Source organism: Aspergillus lucknowensis (assembly GCF_044049455.1).
Source record: "Aspergillus lucknowensis strain CBS 449.75 chromosome Unknown BJX67scaffold_5, whole genome shotgun sequence".
Classification (NCBI taxonomy): domain Eukaryota; kingdom Fungi; phylum Ascomycota; class Eurotiomycetes; order Eurotiales; family Aspergillaceae; genus Aspergillus; species Aspergillus lucknowensis.
In genome coordinates, this window is record NW_027263549.1 from 183,588 (window position 1) to 200,244 (window position 16,657).

Here is a 16,657-nt window from a genome sequence, read left to right on the forward strand (position 1 = left end):
GGAGAAGTGTCATTGCAACTGAGTCATGATAATTGAAGCTTCTTTGGGTTCGCGACTATCAGCTGAAAGCCGGCCCAGGTCCCATCATTATTGTCGTCGGAGGGATAGTAAAGTACGGATTCACAAGACGCAACCCTCCAAACAGTTTCGAACGGTTGTAGCCCGTCTACCCCTTAGAAAACCTCTGTGTATACATACCCAGTGCCAGCGTCGTAAAAACAAACTTGTAGTTCGGATATGTAATGGCACAGCTCTTGTTGAAGATACCCTCAATCGCCTCTGGGAGCCACTCGCCATTGGGCTGCTGTCGGTCCATAATTAGCTGGACACCTTTCTTGATGGGTTCGATGAAGGGATAGTCCGCCTGCATGAGTCCAATGAGGGCGAAGGAGGTTTGGACTAGCTGAGAGCCAGTCGGATGTTCGATGTATTGCATTTTCTCACAGCTCTGGTAGTGCCTTGTTAGCACCGATTTCCAGATGGGTGGCGTGGACGTTACCTCGAAGCTTTCAGACCACCCACCATCTCCTCTTTGCTTTGAAATGAGGAACTCGCACGCTCGCTGGACGTTGTTGCTGTTGTGATAGGTTTCCCCCACAGATGCCAGACTTTCGAGGGCAAACATTGTGCCATACGTGAAGCACACGCCCCAGCTGCCGTACCAGCTCCCGTCTGGCCGTTGGGCTTTTTTGATATAACTCAGACTGCGCTGGATAAAGGACCGGATTTTCGAATTTCGGTAATCAGGCCAATACCTATTGAACAGCGACAATGCGGTAACAACAGCAGTTGTACATTCCGGATAATCATATTCGATCATAATACGACCAAAAACTTCAGCAGCGTTAAGCATCTCCAGATGCTCACTTCCCCGTGTCGGCTCATAGGACGCGCAGCCCCCTGACGGATTCTGGTATGTCAAGAGTGTATCGATTGCATCGAAGATTCTCTGATCGTCAAGCAACTGCGGATAGCCCGGTGTTTTTTGGAGAAGGATGACCGACTTGAGAGCTTCTGAAATGCAGTCACTCACGGGATACCCTTGGTCCTTGTTACTGAACGTCCATCCACCCTTCCGCCTGTGTCTATAGCAGACATCTGCATCTTCACAATCCTCCCGGATTTGCTGGCTGTCAAGGAATTTGAGGGCGCGAGTAAGCATGGGCTTCCAGCGCGGATCCTGAGCCAACCCAGCCGCGTGCGCTGCTTGAATGGCAAACGCGGTATCCCAGCACATCACCCCGTTAGTTCCGTTAACCAGCATCCCCTCGCTGTTAACCCAGAGGAAGTCCTCCAGTCGTTCCCGGTGTCGACGAACTGAATACGCATCGGGCCCATCTCGAATATAACAGACGATCGTATTCATCGGACCATTCACAGACGCCAGGTCGGAGTAGTCTGAGTTCGCATCTTCCATGTCCACAAGCCTACCAACCCACTCCTCGGCCTTCTTGACGAGACTTCGCGGCCGAAAATAGGGGCACCATATGTCAGACAGAACGAAGTTTACGGTATTAAGCACCCACGACTTGGGGTGATAGTTATCCACATCAGCGATAGAGTTCCGATGCGCAGCCCATTCGATGCTCTCCCATGGCTGAACGAAGAGTTCCTTCCGCAAGTCTCTAACAACCTGTGTTTCGGGCATGACCCATTTCCGGGACCAAATCCAGGACATGGGCAAGAATACTTGACGCATGTGTACCCACCACCGCCATGGCGAGAGAGGAACCCAATCCGGCAAGAGCCATGTCTCGGGTGGGACGGGATTTACAATATCCCAGTGGCACACGCCCAGAATGGCCAGCCAGAATTTTGCCCAGTGAGGCGAGTTGATTGCGCCGCCGTACTTGTGGAGGAGGCCTCGAGCTTTCACCATAACGGGTTCCTCGGCATCAACGCCAAGCAATCTCAGCGCCGTATAGTTGAGGGCAGTCCCAAAAACAGTGCTTTCACCTTCAACGTGAAGACCCCATCCGCCTTGAGTTGGGTGGGCGCGCGCAAAGAGATAGTTCCGGATTTCCGTTGCGTACGCTGGGGGTATCGGCGTTTCGGTTACCACCCAAGCAATCACGATACCGGGGAGAAGGAACATAGGTCCACCATATTCGCAGCCCCAGTTGCCAGGAGCGAGTTGGAGCTTCTCGAAAAAGGTGAACCCGTTTTTGACCGCGTCGAGAGGTGTTTGAGGCGGGCGGAGGTTGGGTTGGTTCTAGCATTGTCAGACGGGGGTAAATTCGGGAGGGTCGAGGGAAGTATACCAGAGGAAGCCCTAAATAGTACTTGTCCGGCAGCGCCTGCGGCCACTGTCGCGCAGCATCGTCATCTTCCAGGTAATGCCACGTATGGCGACCATTCTCATTCTTCAACCGCCAGCGGGAACGATCAAGGTTTTCAAGAAACGGAGAGGGTAGAACTGTCTGGGTCACCGTGGTGGTTGCCATCTTGCCCGTCAAGACAGCTGGCATGCGTGAACAGGCAGCATGGCTGCTACTGGCTGCGAGGACTATAAAGTAAGGGCTAGAATGATATCTACATTGTAGAGATGAGCACACCCGCTTCCCGCTAACCGGCGCTAAAATCGTCGTTCAGTGGCCTCCACTGCTCCCAAGCCCTCCCGTTCTCCCCACAACTTCATGAATTTCATGAGCAGATGCGGAATCCAGTAGCAATGACTGGAGAGAACAAACATAACCTGGGGCGCGTGCCGTGATTTCTCTGCAATGCCCGTTCCACTTCGCCGGATTCCCTTGAATCCACCAAGGTCCCTCCAAAACAGGCACTTGGGATAAACACACGAGGTGCGCGTTCAGGCTCTTCAGTCCTCCGCGCGACATTGCGACTCGTCCGGCCTTGGTCTGACAGATTCGGAATATCAGTCGTGAGGGACCCCCGACAATGCTTCGTATGGCTGCTCACCTCATTATCACAGTGAAACCGTGTGTCATGTCCACCCCGGCCGCCCCACGTCTTACTGGTTGCGATGGCGTTGCGAGGGAAGACATTGCTTCTCTTTCCCAAGATATCTTGTTTGATTCTTCAAATATCATGCTTTAGTGATGCCCCCCCTATCAGCTCCCGGGGTTCTTGGTCATGGGGACTTGAAGAAAGCGGATGTGCCTGGAACAACAGAAAATGAGGATCCGCGCCACACGGCGCTGGAAGGAGCCCAGTCACAGCAGCTGCAGACAAGAAGGACGGATGCATTCAGCGAAATTCGTCTCTCCGCTCCGTATCTGAGGATTCTTTCCTTCCATAAATTCACATGAGGTCGTGGTCCGTAGCAGCATGCGGTTGTCGCCCTTCGGAAACCAGGAGTCCAGGACCCCATTTGGTGAATTCGTGCAAGGAGCCCGCCGACGTCAATGCCTCAGACATCCAACGGCCACCTTAATATCTAGCACTCACCTTCCTTTAAATATCGTCCACAATGAATGCTGTGGTATGGCCAGCGGGCCAGAGACGATTTGCCCATGAATATGAAAAAGAGCGACCCAGATGATGCTCGCGTTGGAGCTCGGCCGCAGCCAAGTCGAGAGCTGAAAATCCTGGCGTGAATGAAACCCGCCCCCACCTTCTGTCCTCTTATCACTCTCAAAAACCCGCAAGGTCATCTTTCTCTCTATTGTAACAGTCTAAGCCTTGCAATGGATCATGTCGAGTCCGTCCCAGGTTCCCTTTATCCTCCACTCCAAGTTCCATGTCTCAGCCCCGAGGCGTATGATGGCCTCGACTTTTCGACTTATCCAGAACGTGCCGGATGGGATATCGCCCGGTTGCTCCGTGGTGACTTCTCGCAACATCCCGCGGAACCAACAGCAGCTTTTCTTCAGAACTGGCTATACTTCGGCGTGCTCTGGGAAGTCTTCGGACCCATAGGTCGCGGCGCAAAGAAAAATTACGTCCAGCCACAAGAGGGCACAGCCCATGGAATCGTCACCGCCAGTTCTCTCGATGAGCAGATATTGCAGCTCTCCTCTTTCATCACTTCATACGTTCAGAGCGAAGGTGCCGCTTCGGTGCAGGAGGTGGGTCATCGAATAGAAACATGTCTGATAACGGTATCTCGGCTATGCCGTCTAGCAACATGCGAGGGTGATCCACGCTCAGGATTCTCAGTTTGGCCGCTGCCCCCGGAGGTCGATCTTTCTGTGAGGGCATTGAGTCAGCGCCTCGCTTGGAGTTTCTCAGTAGGAGCAGTGAATATGGTGTTGACCTCTCCAACCGGCTCTTTGCAGTTCCCCTGTGCATGGTTTCCCCTGTGGCGTATGCATGAGGCTGGGTGGTGCCCGAGTGAAGTGGCCATCGTGGAGGAGACATTCACTTCTGCGTCTGCATACTATGCTTCGCAGATGCAGAGGCCGCCGTCCGCGATCCAGAGAAAGCATCACGAATGCACAAGGGATTTATGCCAGGCGCGGCAGCTTAACGAAGAGACGTACCGGACTGCTCATGCAACAACCGAGTGTGACTGTCAACATCACGGCCCCTTAATTGATGAAGTTGTATCTATAATCACCGCGGGAGGCATACCACTCCTATCCATAACACCAACGAAAAAAGAGCCCTTCTTGAAAGTCGAAGTAGAGAAGTACACTGAAGGAAAGCGGTACATTGCCTTCTCTCACGTCTGGTCCGACGGACTGGGAAACCCTACTGCAAATACTCTGCCTTATTGCCAGCTTCTCCGTCTTCGAGGCCTGCTAGACGGACTAGTTTCTGGTATCAGCTCCCTCGACCTCGTCAACCGATTAGCCTTCAGAGAACTATGGAAGAAGAAATTCCAAGGACCCTCACTCTTATTTTGGATGGACACATTGTGCATTCCTGTGGCAGAAGAGCTCAAAGAGCTACGAACAAAGTCAATCAAATCCATGAAGGCTGTGTACGAACGGGCATTTAGAGTGCTTGTCCTAGACTCCGACGTCCAGGAATGCTCCTCGACCGACTATACGCAATCATTCATGCGCATCCGAATGTCTGCGTGGATGCGCCGCCTTTGGACCCTAAACGAAGGTGTTCTTGCATACCGGCTCATCGTCAAATTCGCAGACGGTTTCCTGGACGTCCAAGAATCGACCGAGAAGCACCAGAAAGAAGCCTACGGGTCCGAACTAGCCAATATTAAGGGCACATTTGGGACACCCAAGCGTGACGCAGATAGCTTTCATTGGAAGTTCCGGTTACTGCGCCTGAACGTTATTTCCGAGCCCGACCCCCGAATGGTGCGCCGCACAACGCAGACTATCACGAGCCCTGAAGCCAAGCGGTGCTTCGCGATTATGGAAGCTTTCAGCGCTGCATTGTATCGGACGACTAGTAAAGAGAAAGATGAGATGCTCTGCTTTGCGAGTCTGATTGGGTGGGATACCTCATTAATAAAGGGTCTCGAATTTGCAGACCACCTTCATTCCTTGCTCGCTACCGAGCGGCAACTTCCACAGGGTATGTTATTCCTTGCTGGGCCCAGGATGCACCAACCGGGTTGGCGATGGGCGATAAATCGTTTCGGAAATTGCGGAGCCAGGCGTCTGAACGTTAAATCCGACGATATAACGCCAGGGATTGTGAACGAGCTTGGGTTCACCGTCGAGTATCCCGGCCTTGCTTTGCCGGCCGGCTTTACAAGGGAGAGCCTCGAGAAGCTAACTATAGCCGCCACCGTCGGAGATAGTGTTAATGCTTCATTCGAAATCACTCGGCATGACGAAGGCATAAGCCGTGAAACAGAAGATTCTGAGCCTGACAATGATAGTTATGACCAGCTGTACGTTCTTTTTTGGGATCCTACCAATTCATTGCCGTCTAGGGCACCCATGCCAGCTGCGGTGATTTCGGGTCCCAGCGATGAGGACCTTGTGAAAGGAGATGTTGTTTACCGGTTTGAATTCCTTGCGTACCTGGAAGTGTTGGACAAGGCAAAAGCGACGTTGGAAGAGACAGTCGAAGATAAGGCACGGTTGGTTAGGAAGAAATGGACTATTGGGTAGAGTACTCTGGACAAAGGACTATTTAATCCGCAATTTACCAAGTTCTCGATGAGCTATCCATGGGCCATTCAATCACTTTTCCAGAAAACTCGAGTCTTTCCACCCACTCACCGGACAGTAGTTTTATCATCTTGAATCCCATATGGAATCCGCCACACCTTTGCACCAAGCAAAATTCTCCGCGAAATCATGGGCGACGGTTGTCCGCGCAGAACGGCTAGTATGGCAGAAGCAGCCGATAACGCATAGTTGCATTGGGTCACGTGGTGATACGATATCGGTGAGTCACATGGGAGGGGCCTAAAAAAGATTCCAACCCCTCCAAAAGCACTTCTGGCACGCGCACTCGAAATTAAGCCCATTGATCAATCGAAGTCATGAGAAGAGAAGATATTACATACATGGGGGCTGGGCCCGCTGCCCTACCCACAGATGTCCTTGAAATTGCCGCAGAGGCTCTCCAGAACTACGAGAACACCGGGCTGTAAGCAGCTTCTGTGCATGCTTGCATGATGACTCGAATCCGCTGCTGACCTGTCTAGTGGTGTAGCAGAGCATAGTCACCGCAGTCAATTGGCTCTGGATATTCTGAATACGACGAAAGCTGACCTTGCGGCCTTCCTCGACATTCCTCCCGAGTTCGAAATCTTGTTTATGCAGGGTGCGAATGGGCAATTTCAGTGCCATTTTTGGCTGTTCAAACTGACGGGTTGTTAGGTGGCGGATCGGGTCAATTCAGTACAACGGCGTATAATTTGACGGCAATCTGGGTCGAGAGACAGAGACAGAAGATCCTGCGCGAGAACGGGGAGCTCTCTGAGGATGATGTTTTACTGGAATTGCGCAAGAAGGTTGAAGCGGAATTGCGATTGGACTACTTGGTCACCGGAGGGAAAGTTCTTTAGCCAATTGAACGATACTCATTCATACTAACTTGCTTGCAGGTGGTCACTCAAGGCCAGCCAAGAAGCTGCGAGACTCCTCGGGCCTGAGTATGTGAACGTCGCGAGCGATGCGAGGACGGTGAATGACGGGAAGTTCGGCAAGATTGCGGATGAGTCGACGTGGAAGTTGAGCCCCAAGGCGGCTATGGTGTATTTTTGTGAGAACGAGGTGACTTGTGCACACCGATAACTGGATAGCCGAGGTTACTGATGATGATCCTTAGACTGTGGATGGCGTTGAGTACCCGAATTTTCCCAAGGTTCTCGAAGCAAAGGGCTCAGAGGATGACCCTATTGTTGTCGGAGACTTTTCTTCAACAATCCTCTCCAGGCGGATACCTTTCAAGGTATGTCACCGCATCCAACCAGTGATGGTAACTAACGGCTGCAGAACTTCTCTATTGTTTATTTCGGAGCGTATGGCATCCTGGCGCAAATCTGTGATAACCGTCCTACTAACACCTTCTAGCCAGAAGAATCTTGGTCTCACAGGTATTACCGGAGTCATCATTCGAAAGAGCCTTCTCCCCCCGACCTCTCCTCCATGCTCGCCTGCGATTCTGCGGAAACTGGGCTTGCCCGTTTGCCCTATCACTCTCGACTACTCTGTGGTCGCCAAGAGCAACAGTCTCTACAACACCCTCAGTATCTTCGAGTAAGCCCCCGATTCTCTGTTCTCGCTGAACACCCTCACTGACACTATCAGCGTTTTCGTGGCCGGTCAGGTCCTCAAGAAACTTCTTGCTACGTTCCCCGACAAGGTGGACGGACAACAGGTCGTTGCAGAGCGCAAGGCGCGCAAAATCTACGAAGTTCTAGACGCACACCCTGAGGTCTACCGAGTTGTTCCAGATCAGAGCGTACGCTCGCGGATGAACATCTGCTTCCGGGTCATCAAGGTAAGAGCCGTAATTCTTTTAATTCTTTCTGTGGACTACGCACAGGTCCTAACGTGATACAGGGCGGAAACGTCGATGATGCCGAAAAGACCTTCCTGAAGGAAGCCACTGAGCGTGGACTCACCGGCTTGAAAGGTCACAGGAGCGTGGGCGGCATCCGCGCATCAAACTACAACGCCGTTTCCGAATCCGGTGTTGACAAGCTCGTTGCGTACTTGAAGGAGTTCGCTACGCCCTAGGATATAGGCAGGACAAAGGAACGCTAAAACAAAAGTCTGCAGTTGAAGGTTCAACGCAATAAGGCAAGGTGTGTTTGAAGATGGCCATTAAGACCAATAGACGGCTTCAACCAGCGGTGGAGGCTCAACCTTTCCAGCATTTACTTTTCTCGCCCGTTCTGTCCTGTCGAATATATGTTTCAGCGAAGTTCGTTTATATAGACGTATGGGTAATGCCACTACCCGGTGTTGGGCACTGCCAAAATTGCCAAGGTCTTTCCCAGCAAGGTCAAGACAATTTTTCCCAACTTCGAGCCTATCATTAGGTATAGAGGTGGACTCGATTCTGCAGATATGCTCTCCCTGTGTCCTGAAGGCAATGTGCTCGCACTCAGCCGATATCGGGAGATTCCCCCGCGACGACTGGCGGGGTAAAGAAGAACCTTGGAAGCTGGAGCCCCGCCAAGCTTCGAGCCTCTCAGTAACGAGGATCAAGAGCTAGCTCCATACTTGGCAGGTTTAATTGCTCGTAGTAGCTGATAATATCACGATCTTGATTGAAATACATCTTTTAAGCCGTTGTAACCGGTTCCCAGGCCCATCCCAGTCTTTGTGTCACCCACTTCGACCCCCATTTCCCAGGATACCCCACGATGACTGTCATCGCCGTAGCTGGGGGCACAGGTGCGGTGGGCAAGACAATCGTTGAGGTTCTCACGCAGGAGGCCAACCATGAAGTTATTGTCCTTACTCGCAAGGTAACCACGTGTACCATAAATTCCTCCCTATTACTGCGTCTTGTTCATTTCTAAAAACCTCTAGGCTCGAGGAAATGACCCCATTCTCACCCGCTCGCAACAAGTAGACATCGATAACTCGGACGTCGCCTCTCTCACTGAGGTACTGAATGAACACAAAGTCCACACTATAATATCCGCTATCGCACTGTACAGCGAGGAGACAAGTACCTCTCAGCTGAATCTGATCAAAGCTGCTGAGAATGCAAGTTCAACGGAGAGATTTATTCCGAGTGAATATTCATTTATACAGACTGAAGAGTATGTACACCGTATCCTCAATTAACGTCTTCCATGAGCTTAACGAGGATGGATACTGATGCAAGAACAGCCTTCTCCCCCTCGACCCAAGCATAAAATACTTCCTCGACGCCGCTAATCTCCTTAAGTCAACGAACCTGAAATTCACGCGCGTGATTCCGGGGTTCTTCATGGACTACTGGGGTATGCCGCATGTGCGGACTCATCTCGAGCATCTCACTTTCGGAGTGGACATGGTAACCTGTGAAGCTGCTATCCCCGGCGACGGGAATGATAAAATCGGTATGACGTATACATACGATATGGCGGCTTTCATTGCGCGGTTGTTGGAAATGGAAGACTGGGAGGAGTGTAGTGTGATTGTTGCGGATGAGATTACCTTCAATGAGCTTGTTGAGCTGGGGGAAGAGGTGAGACGGAGAAAATTTAAGGTTGTGTATGATAGCCCTGACAAAGTGAAGGAGGGGGCAGTCACTGTTCCTCCAATGCCTCAGGGGGTTGGATATAGCCAGGAGGAACTGGTGGAGATGACGGCGTTGGTGGACAGGCTTATTCTCGGGAAGACGTTTGACTTCCCTCTGGAGGTTCTGGCGAATTCGAGGTTTCCCGATCTGAAGCTTGTCCAGGTGAGGGACTTTGTCCAGAAGGCGTGGGAGGGAAAAGCATAGATAACCGTCAGTGTTGTCAATTATCGAGTAAGCGCTTGGCAGAACGGCTGACGATCATCATATTCTGATGAGACAATAAGATCTCACGCTCAAGGGTCTCAGCCCTGCATGAACAGTTGGCGAAAAGAGAATCGTACACGATCGTCGCGGGTGTTCAAACTTCCCCAGATGGATGGAAGAACCAAAATTGAGGCGTCAGATCGTCGGAGACCGCTGGACTCTCGGCCTGCTGTGGTACTTTCTTTTCTTTTATTGATCGTCGTCTGGCGGGATGAGCGGGATCTTCACCCTTCGACGCGGGGCGTTTGTCTGGGGGCCAAGCCCAGCCTATTGGATTCCTTTTCCTTGAGGTGGTCAGACTGCCACGCTTTGTCTGACAGATGGTTTGAGGAATGTTGGTTCGTGGTCCGCTTTCATTGCTGGGTCACGAATGAAAGGCCACGGAAACAGCAAGCAAAGCATGGAGCTGTGGCAGCTGCATGTCAACGTTTGTCTGACGCACCTGCGCCTGCATGGCTGCCTGTTCCACAAAGGCTGATATGCTGGCCGGACAAGCCATATCCACACTTGTCAGGATTTTACGAGCTTAGCTTTTCAATGTGTTGGCAGCTGGTATTTCGGGGCAGGCTTCCCCTTCTGCTCTCTTTTTCGCTTTTCTTCGTCTCACTCCTCCTCATCGCACGGTCTGTTCCCCATGTTACACAGTGACACGCTCCGCCCTCTGGATTTGGTTATGGGGAGGACTGTTCTGTTTCTCTCGACTGCAGCGCCGCCGACCTTGGACGGGGTAAGGGTTTGAGTCACCTGGACTCAAGCGAAGAACCTTCCGTGGTGAGCTTTCACTTTCTTCACGCTTCTGCTGCCTGTTAAGATGGAACTGTGACTGATACTTTGATTCCCCCCAACAGTCAGGAGTGAAGATGCGCCAAAACACTCTGACAACCAAGATGGCGACCGAAACGGCACAGACCCTCGATTCCCCTGCGGCTTCTGGCAGCCCTCTCAACCAAGAGACTACGATCCCCAACCCTTGCATAGCATCTTGGTTTCTGAAATGGCTCTGGCCGTCTCAGTCTGTTGGCCGTCCAGACCGCCACGACAACTGTCTCCGCCCACCCGGTGAGACTAGCGCAAAACATGTTCCAAGGCGGCTTCCATCGACCGATGTGGAGGCCCGATCCAACACGTCAGATCAGCACGAAAGCGCCATTCCCTGTCGCGCGTGTCAAGCTCGAGGGGTGCAGTGTGATCGCCAGACGCCCAGGTGCGCACACTGTCTGGATCAACAGATCTTGTGCTTTTACGTCGAGCCTCTCCGCGTTACGATGAAGCGAACGAAAGGGTCAAAGAAGCGGTCCACAACGCGTGCCAAGTCAGTGACGTCATAGGCCTTGAACAAAACATTTTAGCCCTGAAGAAACGATTGGAAACAGGAGTTTTGGAGTTGGAGTCGACACTGGCTATTCTTAGCAGTCCTGAATAGATCTCTACTCAGCGTCTGTTCTTGGCTTATTTGGTTTAAGATTATCCTTCTCGCTTCCAAGAGCGAAGTTTTAGACGCCGCATATGGTAGGACTCGGTGCGTCCGGATCCAGCGACTCAGAGGGAGACACCAGGGTCAGCAACTCCGTCCCCTACGCTCACACCGAGGGTCTCCTCTTATAGACAGTGGGCCTTGCGTCAGTTGAGAGCCCATGCTCCACAACCAACGTAGACACGGGTCGAATAGTGTGACGAGGCCACGGAAAGTAGAAGTGACCGAGGCGGCCTCCATCTCCGCAACAAGATTAACCAACCTCGCAGTAAGTACTCTGGAGTAATTTGCGGTGGATACTGAAGGATACATGCACATCCGTAATCAGGTATAGCATTTCACATTGAACTGGACCAAGACACGTTTTAAGGCCAAAGTCATATAACCGACGATTACGTCATTTGTACCGGACACCAACATTCGACCAACGCTATACCAGCTCATCAGTACAACGCGTCCGGACGACTTATCGAGCCTCTTGAGTTCCTGAGAGAGCTGTGCTTGTATCAGGATCTCCGCGGCCTAAGGCTGCAGCATCTACTTGCGTTCAACCTCGACTGCGGGGTTCTTCTCCTCAACTCCAACGATGGCGGCCCAAGTCCATAATTTCCAGAAACGAGCTGTCGTCTCATCGTTCATCTTCCAGTTCCCGAACGGCCCATCCGAGAAACCGCTCGTCGCGCTGTTCAAACGAAGCGACAAAGTCAGCACATATCGGTAAGTCTACTTCTTCTCCTCCACCTCTACGAACACAGTCTAAGCCACCAAAACCGTCTCAAGGCACCGAATCGCCCCGATCTCCGGTTCGATAAGCCGCAAAGACAAGAACCCCCTCACAGCAGCATGGCGCGAAATCTCAGAAGAGACAAAACTCACACCATCCACGTTGGCCTTTTGGCGGACCGGGAAACCGTTCTCCTTCGTTGACGAGTCTGTGGGCCGAGAATGGACGATTCATGCGTTCGCATTCAGACTGAAGGCCTCCGCCGAGGGAGAAGAGGGCGAGAACGCAATTGAAACAGACTGGGAGCACGAAGGGTGGCAGTGGTATGATCCTTCAGCTGTAATACACGACGAGATTTTTGAGAGCAGTGGTGTTCCCCACCTTAGGGAAAGTCTACGGCGGGTCTGGTTTGAGGGCGAGATGAATGAGCGCACGGGCAAGGGTCTAGGTGCGGCGCTGGAAAAGTTACATTACGATCATGAAAGCGGATCCCATGAGCTGACTGCCATTGCCTTGAAGGCATTCCGGGACTTCGTCATACAGAGCCAGGATGGGATGAACAACGCGAGCTGGTGGGAAGACTTACGGATGGCGGCCTGGCACCTCGTCAAAAATGGCCGAGAGAGCATGGGTGCCGCGACGCTGAACGCCTTGCTTGTTATTCTAGAGGAGATGGATGAGATTTGGAGGCTCGACTCAATCCCGCAAGATAAGCTCGAGCGTATGCTTACTATCATCGATCACCATCTCAAGGGCCGGAACAGCCGCGCAGCTTTGGTTACAAAAACATTCGCTTCTTACGTCCAATCCAACTTCCTTTCGGAGGGAAATCAGCGGGAGAAGCTTACTCTCCTCACGTTATCCGCTAGTTCGACCATTCGTGATAGTGTTGTGGAAGCGTATGCCTCGCTTGATATCCCCACACTTGAGCTGCGGATCCTCGAATCCCGGCCGCTGTTCGAGGGGGTTAGCATTTCATCCTCTATCCTGTCGAACTTCCAGTCTCAGTTCCAGAATATGCCGAACAAAAATCTAGTCATCAACATCTATACCGACGCCGCCGCCGCACTAGCAGCAAAGGACGTGGATATCGTTCTTCTCGGTGCAGACCGAATCTCGAGATCTAAAGGCGTTAGCAATAAGATAGGGTCGCTTCCCCTGGCTCTCAGCGTTAAGCACGTTACCCCGACCGCCAAGGTTGTTGTTCTTAGTGAGCTAGAAAAGGTAAATGGCGAAAATGGAATAATTGACGACCAGGAACTTGAAGATAATGATCCGACGGAGGTCACAAGAACATGGAACGCCGAGGCCGTCAAAGGTGCTGACCTTGTAGTAGGAGCCGCCGCTGATTCGGAGAAAGACAGGTCAGCTTCTACGGTGTCAGTGAGGAATGTCTACTTTGAGTGGGTTCCGCTGGCTCTCGTAGATGCGTTCGTCAGCGGCGAGGGCGTCCTCACCGATGCACGAATCCATGAGAAGGCAAATCAGCAGGAGGAGCTGGCGAGTCAATACATTGACAGCATCCCTGTTCGATATTAAGATTTACTCTCTTTTTCGAGATTCAGTAGCTAGCAATCCAGCCGTCTCAACCCAGGCTCGTTACGATAGACCCCGAGGTAGACGCGCATTTTATGGTCAACCCAATTCTCTCTCAGCGCAATGAGCAAAATACACGAACGTGTTTGTTGACATGATGCTGGACGCGTTCGTCAATATTTCAGCTGCTATCCCCAGTCCTCGTTCCTCAACCCTCACTACCCAGGTATACAAACATCCCACCCAGACAGCAAACGCAATGTGCCGAGCACCATGACCTCCGTCGCCGCCAAAGCCTCTCTTTTCGAGACTACCTCGTCTCTCAATCGCTACCCAGCCTCCTCCTCGTATTGGAGATCAGTCCTCCAAGAGATCAAGCTGCTGTACATTCAGCGGCAGTATAAACGATGCGTCGCCCGTTCGTCGTCTATCCTGTCCTCGGCCAAAGAATCGGTTGGTGTCCTAGTAACCACAGACTCCTTGTCTACTCTTTTCTACGCTAACCCTGCTTGGAATCGCATAGATACACCCAGTTTACAAAGTCTACCTCTACTTCTACGCCGCGATCTCATACGAAGCGATAGGCCGGTACGCGCATGACTGTTCGAGGAATAAGATACCACTTTTGCATTCAGCCGTCGATAGTTTTGCTGCCTGTCTTGCTATTTTGCCGGATAAAATACCTGTTGATGAGACATTGGATGGCGGAGGTTGTATGGGCTTGGAGAGCGTGATAGAGAGCTCTGCTTGGAGGGATACCTCTCTCGAAGAACTACTACCCGAGCTTCGAGCAGAGATTGAGTCCTTCTCAACATCCCATTCCTCAGGGATAACGTTCGCAAGTTCATCCTCGGCTTCTCCTTCCCTGCTATCCTCCGCAGCTTCCAGATCCACGTCCCCGACGGAGAGTCTCGTCAGCAGCATAACGGATATCATCGACAAGGCGCTTGATTGTCCCGAGGACGACCCGTTTCTTTCTGACTACGATGAGCATCATGGCAATGCATCTATCACCGAACCCGGCTCTGAAGTCGACGGTAACAGACAAATTCTCCGTTCGAACCCTTTCGAGACAGAGAGAGGTCTAATACCCTCTCCTCTCCACCTCCGGAAATCGTCCCACCCCCTCCCTCTACTCTTATCATCTCTTGATCTCCACAGATGTGCACCTTCCAGCCCTAAATGTCAGAACGAGACCCAAGTCAAGGTCCGCAAACGGCCACCACCTCTGCCTCTCCCCATCAAACCCGCTGTTGCACCACTAGTCCCGAAGATGAGTAACCCAAGTAACAACAGCGTCGGCTCCGAGCCCACTTCTCCAGCCCGTGTTAATCCGCCACCAACAACCCGCCACGCAGTATCTGCCGCAGTGAAGAAATACAACGCCAGCCTCACTTTCCTCCACGACCAGATCACATCTAGCATTACCTCCCTCCACGAATTAATCACCTCCATCACAACGCTCCGGCAAGCCCGAGCGCAGTCAGGGAAGAGTCTCCAGCGTTCGGCGTCGTTCTGGTCGTTTAGCCCTATCACGCAGCCTTCAGAAACCTCCACCCCCTGCTTAGGGCATGATCGCAATGCAACCGGCCGAGAAATATCCTCGTCTGGCCGGGAGTCTATTCAGGAAAGGGTTGTTAGATTACGGGCTGCGGGATGGGGCACGGTTGGCTTGAAGAATGGGAGGCGTGGATGGAAGGGGGTTGAGTATTACCGGGAGTTTTGTGGGAAGGTTCTGGATGAGCTTTACCTTGACGCCTGAGCCTGTCCGGTACTCGTCGGGAGGTCCACTCAAGGTGCACCACTTGGGATGAATGGAATGAGGTTGGCAACTTGGTTGCTTTGGGGCGTTCGATCGGCGTTGTCGAAGGCATGGTTGGTTCGTCAATTGTCTTGTTTTTTTTTTTGCCTTTCTGGGATGTTTGAGTACATCAGCTGCAAACTGTATTCATGAGCGATGTTCCTGCTACGTAATTGAAGTTGAGTTAAACTAAATACCCAGTGTCTGAGCCTGGGTAGAGTTTCTTTCAGCTACTCAATGAAAAGAGAAGCTAAGTTGCATACCTCATTTCTCTTGGTCATACCCAAACAAAATCACGGCGGATTGTGCAGCTAAAGGTAATCCGTATTGTGAGGCTCTTGCCTCGACAGCCGAGATAGGGCTTCATCATTTCGAAGATTCGTGCAAAAACGTATATCAGCCCGACATGTTATGTCTTCGGAATTGACAGGAGGATATATAAGACGCGGAATATAAGTTGACTGCCTCAAGGGGATACCAGGGGACGATCTAGTTGCCTTCAACAATGTCGCTCGTTACGTTGAGCGAGGCTGTTAAAACAAGGCGAGGGGATTTTGCCCTAAGATAAACTTTATTCTTTGTTTCAGCAAATCATGAATAATCTTGGGTGTTGGTCAAGATTGGGAAACATCGACCTTGAAGCTTGTGCGTGGTGAAACTGGGGAAGAGTCCTGGAGGAGAAACAGGCGGATCCTGGTGCCTGAACCCAACCAACGAACTCGCCAGTCTTCGAATTCAAACTTGACAAAAGTCTCCCTTGGGCCGGTGAGAACATCTTCCTCTTGTGCGATTCGTCGGATCCTTTTGAGGACAAGTTTCAAGTTGCATCACCTTCTGAAGTATCTCAGACTATACTGGAAATGACACGGCCTCACCTGGGCAGGTACCCGCTCCCTGCCGACTGGCGGCCTGGAGGCCAGGGAATGCTTCCTCCTTCATCTCGGGCAGGTCGAATGGTTCTGTTAATATTGTTTCGCTTTCACAATTGGCCGCAAAACCCTGTTCTCTAAACGGTGTACAAGCTGAGAATTCAGATCAGGAAATATACACCTTTCAACCCTTAGACTTCAGTCTCATGGAGATCAGTTGGTTTGTTTCGTTAAAAATGATAGAGCACACCGTAGTTCAGAATCTGATCTTTCATCAGGGGCTGCTCGAATTCAGTGGCCAACGAGACAGGGTGATGTCACAAATTTCTGACACATTCCGCGCCCTCGTGGGTGGTCATAGTTTCCTTCTTTCCCTGTGAAGATAACAACGGGCCGACCTGAAATGATAGCCACCA

At 51.7% G+C, this 16,657-nt stretch overlaps 7 protein-coding genes across 7 annotated transcripts; 6 read left to right on the forward strand and 1 right to left on the reverse strand.

Annotated features, from left to right (window-relative positions):
* Positions 1–166: 166 nt before the first annotated feature.
* On the reverse strand, positions 167–2,444 carry BJX67DRAFT_370097 (terpene cyclase/mutase family protein; the record flags this gene model as incomplete). The annotated part of the gene is made up of 3 exons (XM_071030874.1): positions 167–448; positions 500–2,212; positions 2,262–2,444. 3 exons carry the CDS (start codon positions 2,442–2,444, stop codon positions 167–169), a joined length of 2,178 nt encoding a protein of 725 aa, XP_070889586.1.
* A 1,203-nt stretch (positions 2,445–3,647) lies between these two features.
* BJX67DRAFT_377957 (uncharacterized protein) lies at positions 3,648–5,990 on the forward strand (the record flags this gene model as incomplete). The annotated part of the gene is made up of 1 exon (XM_071032252.1): positions 3,648–5,990. The coding sequence occupies one exon, from the start codon at positions 3,648–3,650 to the stop codon at positions 5,988–5,990; it is 2,343 nt and encodes a 780-aa protein (XP_070889587.1).
* A 340-nt stretch (positions 5,991–6,330) lies between these two features.
* On the forward strand, positions 6,331–8,608 carry BJX67DRAFT_344198 (O-phospho-L-serine:2-oxoglutarate transaminase). Its single transcript, XM_071028222.1, has 9 exons — positions 6,331–6,474; positions 6,533–6,651; positions 6,708–6,882; positions 6,935–7,103; positions 7,159–7,281; positions 7,326–7,351; positions 7,404–7,589; positions 7,641–7,833; positions 7,896–8,608. The coding sequence occupies exons 1-9, from the start codon at positions 6,368–6,370 to the stop codon at positions 8,070–8,072; spliced, it is 1,275 nt and encodes a 424-aa protein (XP_070889588.1). The 5' UTR covers positions 6,331–6,367; the 3' UTR covers positions 8,073–8,608.
* A 96-nt stretch (positions 8,609–8,704) lies between these two features.
* On the forward strand, positions 8,705–9,777 carry BJX67DRAFT_377959 (uncharacterized protein; the record flags this gene model as incomplete). Its single annotated transcript, XM_071032253.1, has 3 exons — positions 8,705–8,809; positions 8,874–9,109; positions 9,180–9,777. The coding sequence occupies 3 exons, from the start codon at positions 8,705–8,707 to the stop codon at positions 9,775–9,777; spliced, it is 939 nt and encodes a 312-aa protein (XP_070889589.1).
* On the forward strand, positions 9,485–10,547 carry BJX67DRAFT_243474 (uncharacterized protein). Its single transcript, XM_071026137.1, has 2 exons — positions 9,485–9,519; positions 9,571–10,547. The coding sequence occupies exon 2, from the start codon at positions 9,886–9,888 to the stop codon at positions 10,483–10,485; it is 600 nt and encodes a 199-aa protein (XP_070889590.1). The 5' UTR covers positions 9,485–9,519; positions 9,571–9,885; the 3' UTR covers positions 10,486–10,547.
* Positions 10,548–11,407: 860 nt separating this feature from the next.
* Positions 11,408–13,709, forward strand: BJX67DRAFT_243468 (translation initiation factor eIF-2B subunit family protein). Its single transcript, XM_071026136.1, has 2 exons — positions 11,408–12,028; positions 12,092–13,709. The coding sequence occupies exons 1-2, from the start codon at positions 11,898–11,900 to the stop codon at positions 13,572–13,574; spliced, it is 1,614 nt and encodes a 537-aa protein (XP_070889591.1). The 5' UTR covers positions 11,408–11,897; the 3' UTR covers positions 13,575–13,709.
* BJX67DRAFT_243380 (uncharacterized protein) lies at positions 13,710–15,634 on the forward strand. The gene is made up of 2 exons (XM_071026135.1): positions 13,710–14,024; positions 14,095–15,634. Exons 1-2 carry the CDS (start codon positions 13,845–13,847, stop codon positions 15,331–15,333), a joined length of 1,419 nt encoding a protein of 472 aa, XP_070889592.1. The 5' UTR covers positions 13,710–13,844; the 3' UTR covers positions 15,334–15,634.
* Positions 15,635–16,657: the final 1,023 nt, after the last annotated feature.

Bases quoted from the DNA above. Each gene is read 5' to 3' on its own strand.
- BJX67DRAFT_344198 (XM_071028222.1), top strand. From the start codon at position 6,368: ATGAGAAGAGAAGATATTACATACATGGGGGCTGGGCCCGCTGCCCTA. The intron at 6,652-6,707 runs GTGCGAATGGGC...ACGGGTTGTTAG, and splicing joins CGAAATCTTGTTTATGCAGG to GTGGCGGATCGGGTCAATTC. The intron at 7,590-7,640 runs GTAAGCCCCCGA...TGACACTATCAG, and splicing joins AACACCCTCAGTATCTTCGA to CGTTTTCGTGGCCGGTCAGG.
- BJX67DRAFT_243474 (XM_071026137.1), top strand. From the start codon at position 9,886: ATGAACAGTTGGCGAAAAGAGAATCGTACACGATCGTCGCGGGTGTTC.
- BJX67DRAFT_243468 (XM_071026136.1), top strand. From the start codon at position 11,898: ATGGCGGCCCAAGTCCATAATTTCCAGAAACGAGCTGTCGTCTCATCG. The intron at 12,029-12,091 runs GTAAGTCTACTT...AACCGTCTCAAG, and splicing joins GACAAAGTCAGCACATATCG to GCACCGAATCGCCCCGATCT.
- BJX67DRAFT_243380 (XM_071026135.1), top strand. From the start codon at position 13,845: ATGACCTCCGTCGCCGCCAAAGCCTCTCTTTTCGAGACTACCTCGTCT. The intron at 14,025-14,094 runs GTTGGTGTCCTA...GGAATCGCATAG, and splicing joins TGTCCTCGGCCAAAGAATCG to ATACACCCAGTTTACAAAGT.